Consider the following 16240-nt stretch of genomic DNA (forward strand, 5'->3'; position numbering starts at 1 on the left):
AAAATTCCAATAAAAATACACACCTGTGTCAAAATGTATGCAGTTGGCATTAACACAGACGAAATGATCAAAAAGACAAAAATGGACGAACAAGGGTTAATGTTTTTAAAAGATGTCTATTATGTGCACCAAGGATGCATTTATTATATATATAAAAAATGCAATATTCAGAAATATAATTGCAATTTAAAATAACGGATTTCTATTTTAAAATATCATTACTCCAGTCTTCAGTGTCACATGATCCTTCAGAAATAATATGAAGATTTGCTGCTTAAGATACATTTCTTCTTATTATAAATGCTGAAAACTTTGTGGAAAACTGCCATTATTTTTTTCAGGAATCTTCGTAACATTATAAATGTCACTTTTGATCAATCATCCTTGCTGAATAAATGTATCAATTTCTGACCCCAAACTTTTGAACGGCTACATTGTCTATTGTCATTTTCAAGGCCTCAAGTTCAAAGCTATTTGATGAAATACTATAGTAATGTCATCAATAAGTGCTTGACATTCCTGCAGCTTCACCAGCATTTGTTTACTCATTTCCTCCATTGCACAGGAGGTGTTGTGTGTGGCCATTTCTGTAATAATCAGCAAAACAGCTTTATTAACCCTCTGTCAGCTTATCCCCACGGGAGGTGAGCACTTGCCGCCAATCTCTGCATCTCCCAAGAATCTGTTTTCCTGCAAAACGCTCATATGCCGTCCAATTGTGCGCACACCTATCCCTGTACTAATTCTCCCTGATCCTCTCAGTGTTAAAAAATATAAGTCTGAGAACTGCAGACGATGCTGTAAGCGGGTGGTGAGCGCAAACTGTCAGATTAACAAGTCTGAGCACATGATCATCCACAACATAGTCAGGAGGGCAGGCGCCCAATTAATGCGACCTGATATAGTCTCTGATTAACACTCTGAGAATGATTTCTATGAGTCGCACTTGAAAGGCACACACGCATCCTGCTTGACTTCGGTTGACACTGTCTTTTTCATGGAAAAGGAAGCTGAGCGTTTAGGTGTCTTACCCTGTGTCTTAAAGTGCTAACAGGGGATTACTGAGGTAAATGTTGAAAGAGGTTTAGTCACTGCGCTTAGGCAGTGCTCTTAATTACATTTCAGCAGAGTGTCCCGCATGCAGTTGGACGAGAGATCATAGTGATGTCAGGTAAGGGGGGGCTTAAGCAGGCAGATAAAGCCAAGCTAATAGAGATAACATCAATCTGTAATTAAAGGTCTTTTTTAGTTAAGACTAGGAGCTGGCACTTGTTGGCCAAGGCATCTGCGGCAGGACCGGAGGCTTGAGAGTCTTTCTTGTTGCAGCTTCAGCTCATTTTGGAATCATTTTTCTTGTTTGGAATGAATGTATTGATATTTACTTCCTGACTGAGAGCCTGGACAGTTTCACATTTCTCTGGCAGACATTCAGAGGTGAGTCTAATATCACTTTCTTTCAACTATTTGATGTTTTACTTGTTTATGCTGTATATTTTTGGTCACATTTTAGATTAGGGTCCAATTCTCACTTTTAACTATGACTTTTGCCTCAATAAATTACAGCTTATCAAAAGGTGGTAGTTAAGTTTATGTATTGGGTAGGATTAAGGGTTGCAGATTATGATCATGCAGAATAAGGCATTAATATGTGCATTACAAGTAGTAATAAACAGCCAATATTCTAGTAATATGCATGCTAATAAACAACTAGTTAATAGTGAGAATTACACCCTGAAGTGTTATCTTTTTTTTTAACCTGTAATGCAAGGTTAATGATTTAGACAATATTTTAAACACATTCATTTCACTATAAATTCATTGCAATGCTGTACATGCAAAATACTGGGATGTTTCAACCCATGTTTGAGTCAAATATGGACAAACCCAACCGTTGGTTTAAATTTTTTTATTCAATTTATATAGGATTTGTATAGGATGACATCACTGTTTTCTGCAAAGCTGTTGACAGACAAGACAGAGCAGGTTACTTTTAATGTCTTAAATTTAAAATCTGGTCATTTTTAAAGAAATTTAAACAATAAATACCGTTTTGTGGCTCTTAATGTGTCGTGGCACATCGCTGTAGCGCCTCAGTTCAAGCGACTCGTGAACTGATCATCTCTTCGTACTAGTTCATTTATAGCATCAAATAAGCATGAATGAACATCAGAAGGTATGTTGTTTCAATCGCAGAAAGACGTCAGTAGCCTACACACCATTTTTCAAGTTCAAGTCCACCGATATTAATGCTAAAATCGGAAATTTGATAATTCCCACTTCTGACGTTGTGATTATGAAATTGGAGGGCGTTCATGTGCAATTTTTACCCAGGAAACTCGTATTTATGCTAATTCCGAGAGCACATGAAGGCAGCATAATCTACTAACTCCCTTGACTGCTTTGTCAGACAAAATGGCAGATTCGCCATTATGATTGGTTAGATCGCCTGTCAATCAAACTCCATAAGTGACGAACTTCAACACTGAACTGATTTCAGCTGAAAAATGACACTGTTGTCTTTCACTGAATCATTTTCCTGTTTATCACTGTAAAGCTGCTTTGAAACAATCTGTAAAGCGCTACATAAGGGTGACTCGACTTGACTAGAAAATGCAATTAATTTTAACCGTCATCTTTAAATGTTAATATCACATTTAACTGTTTGTTATATACCAAAGAAGATCAAAGTAATTGGCAGTGTTTATATCCTTGTCACTTACTTAGACTTGGATACCATTGGAATTATTGTGTACAAAGGAAGTACATTTGACCAGATGATTATTATCTTCTCTACTATGACCTACCCAAATGCTGGGCTTGATTTAAGTCGTCAGCAGTTTTCCCTTAATTTATTCCTTTAATGAGATTAGTCACAAACAAATCCATCCAGTTCAAGTCTGTGACTTGGATATGGAATCACTTGTCACATATGTGACAAGTGATGGAATAATATATCTATTCTATTCCAAAAGGGGGTCATATTTATATGAAGAACATGAACCAAAAATCACATGAACCACATTATATGAACCAAAAATCACAAATGATACCGGCATGTTTATCAACAAGCACCTGTCTATGTATTTTCAAATTATAAAAATTAATATTTTGGGATAATGTTTGAAAATAAAGTACATTTTGATAAAACTTCTCATATGAAAAATGATTTTAAAATTTTCTACATAGAAATACGCTTATAGATAATAAATATCATTCCTTCATTCTATATTAAACGGACTCTTGTGTGTATCAGGCAGAGTTTTAACACTGTTGACGGTGTGTCTGCCTGCACCACATTTACCACATAAACCGATTGTATCACAGATTTATCTCCAAGGTGTTTTTAGGACATCTCTGGGGCTAATGGAGGCTAATAGGCTTAGCACTTAGGGTGTATTGTCCGGTATGCTTACAGGCAAGGTTTGCTGAGGGTAAAACTCTAAACTCTGGGATTACCTCCAACACATCCCTTTAAAATGCTGTATAGTCAGGACTTAGCTAATAGGATCTGAGGGGGGAATAGGGGCCCTGAAGGTAGTTTGGGGGTTGGCTGACAGCAGGACCGCATGCATGCAGGTCAGCAGATGTAGCAGGCAGACTGCTGGACTAACAGGAGGATTACTGGACTCAGATTAGAACGGCTCCTCATAACGGGTAATACGCACAGAGGCAGTCCCATAGAGAGTACAGGAGAATTATCCAGGAATAAAGATCTGTGAATGAATTATCTAGACCGTGTTATTATTCCAGTAAAGGTTGAGAAATGGACACTTCACTGATGTTTTGATTACATGACAATCATATAATATATAATTAATAATATATAATATAATATAATATAATATATTATATTATAATATATAATATAATCAGTGCTGGGTAGTAATTACTTGTAGATTACATAATCAGATTCCAAAAATTAAGTACTTGTATTTAGATCATATTACATTTTAAAATACTACTTTTCTATTGATTACATATTTACATGTTATTCAGTAAATTATTTATAATTCATTGATTCTACTTGTTTGTTATATTTAATACTACTAATAATAATACATTTTATTTATAATGCACTTTTCTTAAACCCAAAGCACTACAACAAGTACATGCATAAAAGCAAAAAAGTTAAGACAAACATTTTTTTTTTAAATTTTACTTTCTATAAAAGAATATATATTATATATATTGTAATAATATATTTATTAAAGTAAGCACTTAGATTTTGAGTTAATAAATTAAGTCAATAATAAAATTAAGCCAATAATAATAATAAATAATAATAAAATGAAGTTCACGGTTCTCTGATGTCGGTTAGTGGTCACATGATTTTTTTTAAGAAAATGTTTTATTTTGATTGTTTTAATTTTAAAATTATTATATGATCTAATTACTTAATAGCTTTTCATTAAACTCATGAACCCCAGTCTGGGAAACCCTGGCATGATGTAATATTTAATGCACTTCATGTTGTTAATAACAAAATAATATATAATAAATAATAAAAATTTAAAAAAAAAAAAAATCTCTTTGTATTTTTATATCAATATGGTACAAGATTATCCTACTCAAATCAATGTGATAAACGAGTTAGGTTAAAAGTAATGTAAAAAGTAATGAGATAAAAGTAATCTGAAAAGAAATCAAAAAGTAGTCTTGAAATATGTGACTCATATTTAATCATAGCGCCTATTTTACAGTTTGTTTAGACGTTTTCGGAGATGCGAGCTCCAGACCGTCAGCAGCCGTTCAGTGCTCGTATACCCGCCGAGAACAGCTTCATCTCGGCCAGTGCTTCGGGGATTTGACGCTGTGTCTTATAGTGGTTATACATGAAATATAATTCATTTTGGGTACATAAAACAGGCAATCTTTGGTCTTATTAATCTATTAATTGTTCCTGAGCAAATTGAATTGGGCTATGTTAAATTTAATAATTTAATATTAAGGCTATATGTAACTTATGTCCTGTAGAGCACTGCTTTTGTACGTTATGTTTGACTGAATTGTTCAATTGTGTTTATTTCCTATTGTCTTTTATAATAGCTATTGTTATTAATTTAAATATTGTTGTTCAATAAATATTATTTTATGTAAATAATATGTATGAGAAAGGGTCCATTAGTGCATAAAAAGGATTGAATGAAAGTTATATTAATACGCCATTAGATGACGGCAAACTTTACGCAACTCGTAATGATAGTTTGCTTAGACTACACAGGAATAAGGAAAATACTGGTGAAAATACTGGTTATACTACTAAACTTCAAGCTAAACATTTTAACTGGAAATCTCAAACTACTGAGGAACAAAGGTGTTGACAAACCTGTTACAGCCTGCTTGTTACATTTTCCCTCTATCTGATTTCTCAGTATCAGACTGAAAGCAGCGACGTCACTAAAATATCTTACACCTGGTCTGAGTGAGTGAAGATAAAGCACAGAACAAGTGAACAGGTAGGCTACTTTATTATATCACATGATATATTCTTTAGAACATTGACGTTTGAATTCTTGGAATGTTTTTATCATGGTTGCATCTTAAATATCGTTCACTGGCCTGTCTAGAAAGATAATCTTTAGTAGCCCTATTAGATAGTAAAGGATAGTATTGCTTTATGAGCCCTCAGGAGCTGATGGGATCGGTTGTGTGTATTGTGTGAATACTATTCAATTTGTCTGTGACTGTGAATAGGCTATGTCATGCCAAGTGCATCATTTTACATATGTTCCAGACCGTCTGTGCATTAATGGTGGGGATTTTTGGAGATATATCTAACTGCAGAACCACAGAACCACAAGTCACAGCAGTTTGAGGACAACAGCGCCAGGACAACAGCATCAGACTTTAAAGGGTGAGTTCACCTAAAAATGAAAATTCTGTCATCATTTACTCACCCTCATGTCATTCCAAACACATAAGACTTTCGTTCATCTTTGGAACACAAATAAAGATATTTTTGATGAAATCTGAGAGCTTTCTGACCCTCCATTGGCAGCAACGCAACTGATATTTGATGCTTCAAAAAGTAAAGAGATCGTAAAACTCAGATTTCATCAAAAAAAAGATCTTCATCAGAAAAAATTGGAAATGTTGAACAATAAATAATGGATTTTGTTGTCCAGTCAGGCATTTTCACTCCAAAATGGCGGCCATGCTACCGAAGCGCCACCTAGAAGCCAAAAAAGCATCAGAGTTTCGCCTCTTGGCTTCTATGCTCTTTGCTCAAACTTAACAAATGCAAACCCCACCCAACCACTAAACCTACCCTTATTGACGCTGTAAGCTCCACCCCAACACCAGTGTAAGACTGCGCTGTTGTCCTCTGACTGCTGTGACATATGGTTTTGCAGACTCTTTCTGCATCTTACATAGTTGAGCCAGTAGGTGGCGACAACAAGTGACCGTCTTTATGAGTGATTCATTCAAAACGATTCATTCAACAAGAGTTTTTATAAGTGGCCAATCAAACAGAACAAGTTTTTGTGGTTAAGAACGCAAGACGCAGGTCAGTGGAATAAATTAAACGCAAGCTCTTGAGACTGTTTTATAAAAGTTTAACTTTTAATTTGAGTGCCACGTTTCTGAAAACGCTATATGCCAGACGCACGTCCTTCCGCCTAACACGTTTACATAGAAAAGAATGGAAAGCAGCGCAATAGAATGCAAAAACTCGTTCTAATAACGACCCCTAAGTCATTGAATCATTCATTCAACTGTTTTGTTCAAAATCACTGAATCATTTAGAAATGAAACACCAGGGCTGTGTCCGAAATCGCCCCCTATACCCTTAAATAGGGCACTATTTGAGGGAACAGCCATTTGTAGTGGTGTCAGAAACCATAGTGGACGATGTTGAGTGCACTCATTCAATCCCACAATGCACCGCAATAACGAGTGTACAGCCGATGCACGCTCAACGGATTGAGAATACCCATAATGCACGGTGAGAGTCGCACGCTGAATGAGTTCTCGCGTCTCGCCAGGAGATGGTCCAACATAGTATAAATTCCTTTTTAAATTGATCATTAAATCATTTAATTAAGGTTTGTACATGCTAGTTTCCATGGCAGAGTTGAACATAAATATTCATTACTACTGGAGCTGCCCGTTTGCTACAAATTATTATTATACAGCAAGCACAAACTATGTGAAAATGGCAGCCCTTCCGGCGCACTCAGTGTCTGAATTCACTCACTCGTTTCATTCACTCCTTCACTATATTAGTGAAGTAATGTAGGGGATAGTGAATGAGGGTATAGGGGGTGATTTCGGACACAGCACATGACTGTGTGTTGCAAGTTACTTAAAGGGATAGGCCATCCAAAAATGAAAATTCTGTCATCATTTACTCACCCTCATTTCGATCCAAACATGAATGCATTTCTTTCTTTTGTTGAACACAAATGAATATATTTTGAAGAACGCTAATAACCAAAAGGTTTAATTTCCTACTGACTTCCGTTGTCTTTTTTTATTATTATTATTTTGTCCCTACAATGCAGTGTGTGTGTATGTGTGTTTTTTTTAATATGCACTATTTACAGAGTGTGTATGTTTGTCACACTCAAGGAAGAGGCAGTGTCATGACCCCACGTGAACAGCTAAGGAAGATAACAGCGCTGGGAGAGCAAGGCGCCCTAGATGAGAAACACTGGTACCGACTGGTCAATGGCATGTCTGCTGGAGGTGAGAGTTCATCACGGAAGTGTCACTGTCCATGAAACATTTTAAATAGAGCTGATCAGAAAGAGCTAATACTATTACTGACACCTTCATCTGTTACCTTGCATGTGAAACAGAGTTGCGGCAAAGGCAGGAGCTCATGATGAGGAACCAGATGGCCATGGCTCCACAGATCTTGGCTCAGGGGCAGCAGAGACTGCAGGGTGTTCCCACACAGTTTGATCCCCGCTTCATGGAGAGGTATGTTAGAATGTTAGAACTCCAGCAAGACAGTAAAAGAGAATCTCATAATACCAAAGACTTTAGAAAGACGGTGCACTCCGATTATTATGAATGGGAGAAAGTGCAACGTGCAACATGGCGGAATAGAGGGTATGCACGTGACGTCACCGTCGACCGTTACGACTGCGGTCACGTCCACTGAGTGGCAAAAGACTGAGCGGCAGAATTGGTTTTCAGCGTGAATGTCCCGAAAAACACACAAAACACATCCAAAACGGGAAAGAGCTTTGTGATTGACTGTACAAATAGCTTTGACACAAACCCTGAGGTATATATTTAAAGACCGCCGACAGCTACAGAAAAAAAGAAGCAAATGGATCACTGTAATTCACAGAAACAACTTGACTTCAGCAGATAAACATGGATTTGCAGTAATCATTTTGTGTCAAATTGTTGGATTTTGAGGTAAAATCATACCGTATATATTGTATTGTTATATATTATGTTGACAACTCATCAATTAAATATTTTCCATCTTATATTCTACAAAATTGGGTGTTTTTAAATAAACAACACTGACAAAAACTATACTATAAAACTATATATGTTTTAAGGCTGGACAATATGACGATATAAAATTGAATAAGTGATTACGCGGATTTAAACCTACCTATATTGTAGTTATATAAAATATTTACATGCAGATTTGCTTTATGTGAGCTCCCCGCTATCGAAATCAGGCACATATAAATGTCAGGAAACACGATTCCTGGCTGTATGCAATATCCATGGATTAGGTTTATTTGACAAGTTGTAAGGAACACATTCAATTCCAACCTTTAGTGTAATTCGTCAGTTTTACTCGCGTTTTCGCAGTTTCCTCTATTAAATCCAGTCACGCAGCAGCTTCTTTTGCCACTCAGTCCAGCTGAGGGAGCGCGCTTTCGGCGGGAAAGTGACGTCGATGCATTAATAAGAGCCAATCGTGTCACTACAGATGCCGTTAGAAGCTCCCGTTCCTATAGAAACAGTCACACGGCTGCTTCCTAAAGAGACACGTACTTAGGACTGCGCATGCGTATTATTTTAATCAAGCCTGAAAAATGCTGTTTTTGTCATGATTCAAGCGTTTAGTAACAACATTTATAAGACAGTTGTTGTCAGACTTCATTGGTGATTTCAAATATGATATTTAATTGAAAGCTTGGCGAACAGCTTTGGAGAATTTGATGTTTCCCCATTCAAAGAGAGAGGAGCTGCACTTGCATGCCTGAGAGGCATTTCAGAGTGAAATGACTTGTCTTAAGCCGCGGTTACATTAGACTTTGAACTTGCGAAATTTCATTGGATGCTGCAACGGTTGTGATATGAGTCACGGTCTACAGCGTCTTTTTTTATAAACATGAATTCAACATATAACATATAGTAATACATTAAAAACTATAACCTAACTGTAAAAATATACAACCTAATCGACTTTACTGTAAAAATATCATTCTTTTAATTCATTAAAGAGGTCATGCCATAATGAATCAATCTTCTACTGGTCGCACATCTTCATGTGAGGTCAGAGTTCACCAAACTTGAACTTTGGAATGCAGCGAAAATGCAAAACTTTTCGCACGAAGCTTGCATTTCCGGTCTGCATCTTTCAGGCAAAGCATCACATAAGTGATGGCATTAAACTTCCTTATGTCTCAAAGCACATAATATTACAATAATAATGAATGTAAACAGAACATGGGAATGTATAAAATTTAACATAGTAATAGAATTACAACACAATGTAGAAAATAGAAATATATCAGATAACAGAATTAAGTCAAGCAAGATGTAAGCTAGACTTTAATGATGAATGAATCCTCTTTATCTGCAGAGAACTTGTGCCGCCCACTGAGATGGTATCAGCTGATGCTAGACAAATCCATATGGGTGCCCACCTCGGCCCTCCTATGCCCCCAAACTCCAATGTTATTCCAGGCAGGGGATTCCCTGGCTCAGGTTGGAATGGAATTATATACAGGTTAATATTAGAGGAAGCTCAATGAGCAATCTAATTTTGTAAATTTTTTAATTTCCAGGTTACGGCTTCCTTCCGACCGAAACAATGGAGACGGTTGCCAGACGACAAGAGTTAATTCACAAACAGAACATAGCCAGGTGAATTTCAGTGCATTTGCCTGCCATGTAAAACAATATTAAATATGATGAATACAATACAAAGCTGTTAATAAATGTAATTAATAAGTTTGTTTTTTTAATGAGGATGGAGATGAATGCCATCCTGCACCAAAAAGAGTTGGAGAACGCCCACCAAAAGGGTCTTATTGGTATGGAGAATCCCATGATGTACCAGGGCATCCAACCCAATCCAATGGCCTTCAGGGGCCGCCAGCGACTCCCAGGATGGTCATGATGTATTCGTCCACCGCACCACTCTTGAAGACCTGCATGCGAACAGTCTCCTCATGTCAAGCCCTTACCCACCGATCAGCACACTGCAAAGGGAGCGCGGACGCAGGACAGGCAGGAGGACCACCAATCATAAGAGCTCAGACAGCAACATCACTCTCCCCAAAGGCCAATCAGAAGAGAAGAACATCGAGCAAAGTCCAGGAGGTGCCTCGGGAGAGGAGAAGGAAGCTGAAGGGAAAGGTGAAATGAGCAACGAAGCCACCAGCATCAAACCACATCAAACCAAAGTAGACACAGAGCTGTCTTCAGCCAGCAGTAGGAAAAGTTTTAAGGAAGGAGAGCCAGGGATTCGCAAGGCGTGTATTAGTGGACAGGAGGGTTGTGCAGAAGTCACCAACTGCAATGCTAGCACCAGCGACAAAGACATTTCCAACCCTTGCTCGGCTTTCCAAGAAAAGTTTCTGTACCCGTCTGCCGCTGGCCCACTCACAGGGATGCCCTACATGCTCCCCGTGCCAGGAAATGGACTTCTACCACTCGGTGTGTTTGTTAGTTCCCCTTTTTTTAAAAGTAGTGGTTGCGTTTAGCAGTGTTATTTTAGTATTATATAATGGTTGCACTTTATTTTACAGTACACGCACTTATATGTACTTAAAGTGTACCTAAGAAAGTACTGTGTAAGGTAACACTTTATTTTAGAGTCCTTGTTACATATGTTACATGTACTTACCATAGTAATAACAGTAAATTATGCATAATTACATGTTACTAACCCTCAACCAAACCCTAATCCTACCCTAACCCTACACTGTAACAATGACACCTGGGTGTAACCCTGGGTAATATAAGGTAACTACATGGGGGTAAGGTTAGGTTTAAGGGTAGCTTTGGGGTTAGTACTAGTTATTGCATTACTATAATAAGTACATAGTATGTACATGGGGAACAGGACTGCAAAATAAAGTGCGATTTCTTCGTATTTTAAATGAGCATATATTTTTATATTTTCATTTTCATTTTAGAATTTTTTAATTGAAGTTTTAGTAATTTTGACATGCTTTTGTTATTAATATTTCTTTAGTTTTAGTAATTTTAGTGCTTCAACTATTTCAGTTAGTTGCCAATAAAACATATTTCTGTTATTTTAAAATACATTTAGATTTTTTTCATCTAATATTTATATTTTTATTTTTTGCTTTAATTTAATTAAATATTTTTTAATAGTTTTAGGGCCAGATTTACTAAACAGAGCGAATTAGCGTGATGCAATGCCAAAAAAGTGCAGATAGGAGTGGGAAATTCTGCGCGTGATCTCCTGACGACGTGCAAATTAAAGAACACAGACACAGCCGGATAATTTCCATAATGACCAACGCAATCTACCAAGAGCAGCAAATTAGCGTCTTTTTTGGGGAGTAAATAATAATGCAAATACCAATGTTATCTCACGACTAATTCGTACGTATTTTACGAGGTGGCTAATTTGTACGAAATTCGTACAACCTCTCTCGTACGAATTCATACGATTTGTCGAAACCCTAATGACGGGTAGGTTTAGGGGCAAAGTTACGGGTAGGTCATTCATACAAATTTGGCATCTCGTAAAATACGTACTATTTAGCAAAAAAAACATATGAATTCATACGAGTGAAGTCATACGAATTTGTATGAATTAACCACCTCGTAAAATATGTACGAATTGCCGTGAGATCGAGTTGCAAGTACCAGTAAATTGACTAGCACAAACCTTAGTAAATGACCTTGCATGATTAATTTAAATGGTAACATGTTTGTGTCTGAAAGGGAAACTCCTACAAATGCATATGCAATAAGCTCAGCCGCAAAAACAACCACGCCATTTCACCGTTAATTTTTCACTGTGTCTTTATTAAATCCTATCCTGTTTTTTTAACGCCAAAAGAGGGTTTGCGCTGGCGCAAGCTGTTAGTAAATCTGTCCATTACAATAACAACACTGGTGTTTAGATGTTTGTTAGGTATGTTTTGTGAGCCAATAAACATTTCTCTTCAGAAATATTAAGACGACGCATTATAGTCAACATTATCTGTTTTGTTTTCAACTAGGACATCCTAATATGTTTCTTAATGGAGAAGAGATGTCTTCATTACAAGATATTCGCAAGTGGACAGTTGATGACGTCTTCAACTTTATCAGTGAAATACCAAGCTGCGCTGAATATGCACAGGTAATAGAAATGTAAAATGACAAAATGCAGTTATAATTTTAAAGCTGTTTTTTAGTCTCATTCTTTTGTGTGTCATCCGCTGCAGACATTCAAAGACCACATGATCGATGGAGAGACGTTGCCTCTTCTAACAGAGGAGCACCTCCTGGATACACTGGGGCTAAAGCTTGGGCCGGCGCTCAAGATACGATCACAGGTATTTACGTTTTAAAAGGACAAAATTCTCTACATATAAGCAGGTTAATCATTAAAATTAAGTTTATAATAAAGTATTTGTCACGGAACGGAGGAATTAAAGACGGCAGGCAGAGGTGAAGATCCAAATGCAGGGAGAATTTAATGGAAATAAACAATTCAAGCATAAATCAGGAACAAAATAACACTGAGAAAAAACAAATAAACCACGGGAACCACAGACACCTGCATGACATCAAACAACGACCAACAGAGAACCAGAGAATAAAAGGGCTATTTATACAGAGGGGTTAATGAGCTAAACAAGGTAAACTGACACAGCTGGAGCAGACTAATGAAAAAGGAAAAAACTACAAAACTACAATCTGGCCACAGGAAACAGGACACAGGACAGAACACAGAAACTAGGCACAGAAAACTTCAACATAAATGTCCCACAGAGCACCAAACACAGAACCAGATCTGACAGTATTAAGAAAATTAAAGTGAAATATAGGCTACACATAAATGACTGAATATTTTAAAGTCAGCATCAGAAGTTTCAATAGTCTTTTCTTCCCTGCTGTGATGTATATGTGGGTAAAATGGCTACTCAAACAAGAAAAAATGTAGGGCGGGACTTGATTTTGTTCATCAGGAATTGATTGGATCGTTGGATTGTTGTGGTTTGCTATTGGTCAATCTCATGTGAGTGAAGAGAAGAGAAGATGCTGCAAGAGAGGAGTAGTTATTTTGATTAAAGGGTTAGTTCACACCAAAAATGAAAATAATGTAATTTATTACTCACATTACTCACAAAAACAACCTTTTCTGGGTTATTTGGCAACCCAGCACTGGGTAAATATTGGACAGAACACATGCTGGGTTATTGTTGGGTTTTATACTTTAACCCATTTGGTTGTGTTTTGACATAGTGCTGGGTCAGTCAACCTGATATTGAAGGTTTTTAATTTTAAATAATAAAACTGCACTCTAAAATCTTATATATATCACTCTAAAATTTTATATATATGTTTTATTCAATGCCAAGTCAGTCTTTTACAATCATATAAAATATTCAAAAACATTTAGTGTTTTAGGACATGCAGCCAATGTGAATCTGTGGAAAGAAAAATGGTATCATTTGGCAGTTCATTAAATGAAAATCTTATATATTCAATCTTATATAAAAGTTACTCCAAAAACAGCTATATCATCTGTCAGACATTTAAGTTCAAAGGAACCAGCAGCGAGTTCTGACATCATACCTGCACCTCTCTATAAACACTGAAATATTCCATAAAAATAAGAATTGTCAATTTTGATTTCATGGTGACTTTATCCTCCAATGGGTCCTTGTTCTTCAAAAGTTTAAAGATTATTGTAGAATTAGATCTAACGCTTACTCATAAGGTTATTCTACTCTCTTTTAGTTGTCCCGACGGCTGGGTAACATGTTCTACAACATGATGAACTTGCACCTGCCTGTCTCCGGCCTGCAGCCTCCACCTGAGAAGAGCGGGGACAGATCATCAGACATCAGCTCCCCCCTCAACTGCAACAGCGTGGAGCTGCTCAGCAGCCCCAGAGACACAGAGGCCCTTAAATCTACAGAGCCTGTAAGTGAAGCTGACAACCCCTCACCGACCCAGATGAGTGAGACCACCTGAGAGAGCTCAACTACTGGACTATTGGACCTCAAAGCCCTTTACTGTTTTGACACTAACTGACATTTCTATAGTGAATATACTGAATCTGATCATATATTTTTAAATATTCATCACAAATATATTATGATCTGTGTAATGCAATAGGTTCAAAATGTGGTTTCCAACAGAGTTAGTGGACTGCTTTTCTACGTATATTATGTATATTTTGTAATAAGTTAGCAAATCAATTAGAAATAATTTTGTCCTTATACTTTTGTATTGTAAAATTGATCTTTGGTTTTTACTTCAAACTTGAATTATTCTCTATTGTCATGTGTTGTTTGCTATGAAGTAAATAAAAATAATTATCACTTTGGTCTTTGTTTGTTCAATTGGTATGTTTAAAAAAAATATTTAAATACAGCATTTTCCACAAAAAAATGCACAAAATCAATAGTATTCTTCTTTTTTTTCAAACAGTGAAAATACATTATTATGATATGTCTGAATCTAAATCCCTTGTGATTTTTGTAACATCAAACATCAAATCCAATGTAGCCTAAATTAAGCTGTTACTTACTAGTTTGTACCAAATGTTGTTTGCTTTTTCTTCAATATTTCCTATAATAACAATATATATATATTGTTTAATCATTTTATTCTTAATAAGCCCAGTTTAACATAGCTGAATTATTGAAAGATTTATTAATGCAGTCAACACAACAATATTTGCAAAAACTAAAGAAAATGGTTGAGTTATTTACTGTCTTATCCTCTGCGGTGTGGGTTCAAATTTTGGTGTTATTTTAGTATTATTGAGAATATTTTAAAATAGTTATAGTTAATAAAATAGTTTATTTTTATATTTTCCATTTTCTTTTAAATTTTGGTCAAAGTTTTAGTGATGTTGTTTGTGTTTGATTTGTCATTTTATTATTATTTTTTTAAAAATATGTCTATATAGTTTTTATACATTTTTATTTTAGTTTTAATCATCATCAAGTTAATGAAAATGAGAAATGTTGCCTCGGCAGCTAGCTTAAACAATTTTATTTTATTTGTTAACAGTTATTTTAAGGTTTTTAAGTCAGACCTTCGTTAATCTTCAGAACACAAATTAAGATATTTTTGATAAAATCCTATGGCTCAGTGAGGCCTGCATAGGGAGCAATGACATTGTAAATTTCAAGATCCATAAAGCTACTAAAAACATATGTAAATCAGTTCATGTGAGTTCAGTGGTTCAACCTTAATATTATAAAGCGACAAGAATACTTTTTGTGCGCCAAAAAAATAAAATAACAACTTTTCAACAATATCTATATGGGCCGATTTCAAAACACTGCGTCAGGAAGCTTCAGAGCTTTACGAATCGAATCAGTGGTTCGGAGCGCCAAAGTCACTTGATCACTTGATAGGAGCAGTGTTGCCAAGTCTGCGGTTTTCAGATAGAATTGGGACACTTTTACACTGTTGCCACGGGTTGTTTTTCACGTCCGCGGGTTGAATCGACCCAAAATAACATGATATTTAGTTCCTGGAATGCAAATTTTACCATGGGAGCCCTGCCAAAAACGCAAATTTTACCTCCCGGAATGTGATTCTTAGCGTGGGACCCCTCTGAAATGCCTTTAGGCTAGTTTTAGACTAGTTTTGAGTAGCAATTGGGCAGGTTTTGTTGTGAAAACCTGGCAACCCTGGATAGGAGATCCAAATCACTGATTCGTAAAGCTCCGAAGCAGTGTGTTATCGGCCATTACATGATATTGTTGTTTTTTTGGCGCACACAAAGTATTCTCGTCGCTTTATAATATTAATATTGAACCACTGCAGTCACATGAACTGATTTAAATATGTTTTTAGTACGTTAATGGATCTTGAGATTTAC

The 16240-nt window shown here is 36.3% G+C and overlaps 1 protein-coding gene across 1 annotated transcript; it reads left to right on the forward strand.

The window, feature by feature from the left end:
- The first annotated feature begins 478 nt into the window (after positions 1–478).
- On the forward strand, positions 479–14906 carry samd7 (sterile alpha motif domain containing 7). Its single transcript, XM_048164860.1, is given in 12 exon segments — positions 479–1434; positions 5373–5456; positions 5735–5854; positions 7573–7689; positions 7803–7926; positions 9785–9909; positions 9990–10068; positions 10174–10312; positions 10314–10863; positions 12408–12529; positions 12615–12725; positions 14137–14906. Coding segments are annotated over 9 exon segments (1590 nt in total). The 5' UTR covers positions 479–1434; positions 5373–5456; positions 5735–5854; positions 7573–7586; the 3' UTR covers positions 14374–14906.
- The last annotated feature ends 1334 nt before the right edge of the window (positions 14907–16240 follow it).

Source organism: Megalobrama amblycephala, linkage group LG17, assembly GCF_018812025.1.
Source record: "Megalobrama amblycephala isolate DHTTF-2021 linkage group LG17, ASM1881202v1, whole genome shotgun sequence".
Lineage (NCBI taxonomy): Eukaryota > Metazoa > Chordata > Actinopteri > Cypriniformes > Xenocyprididae > Megalobrama > Megalobrama amblycephala.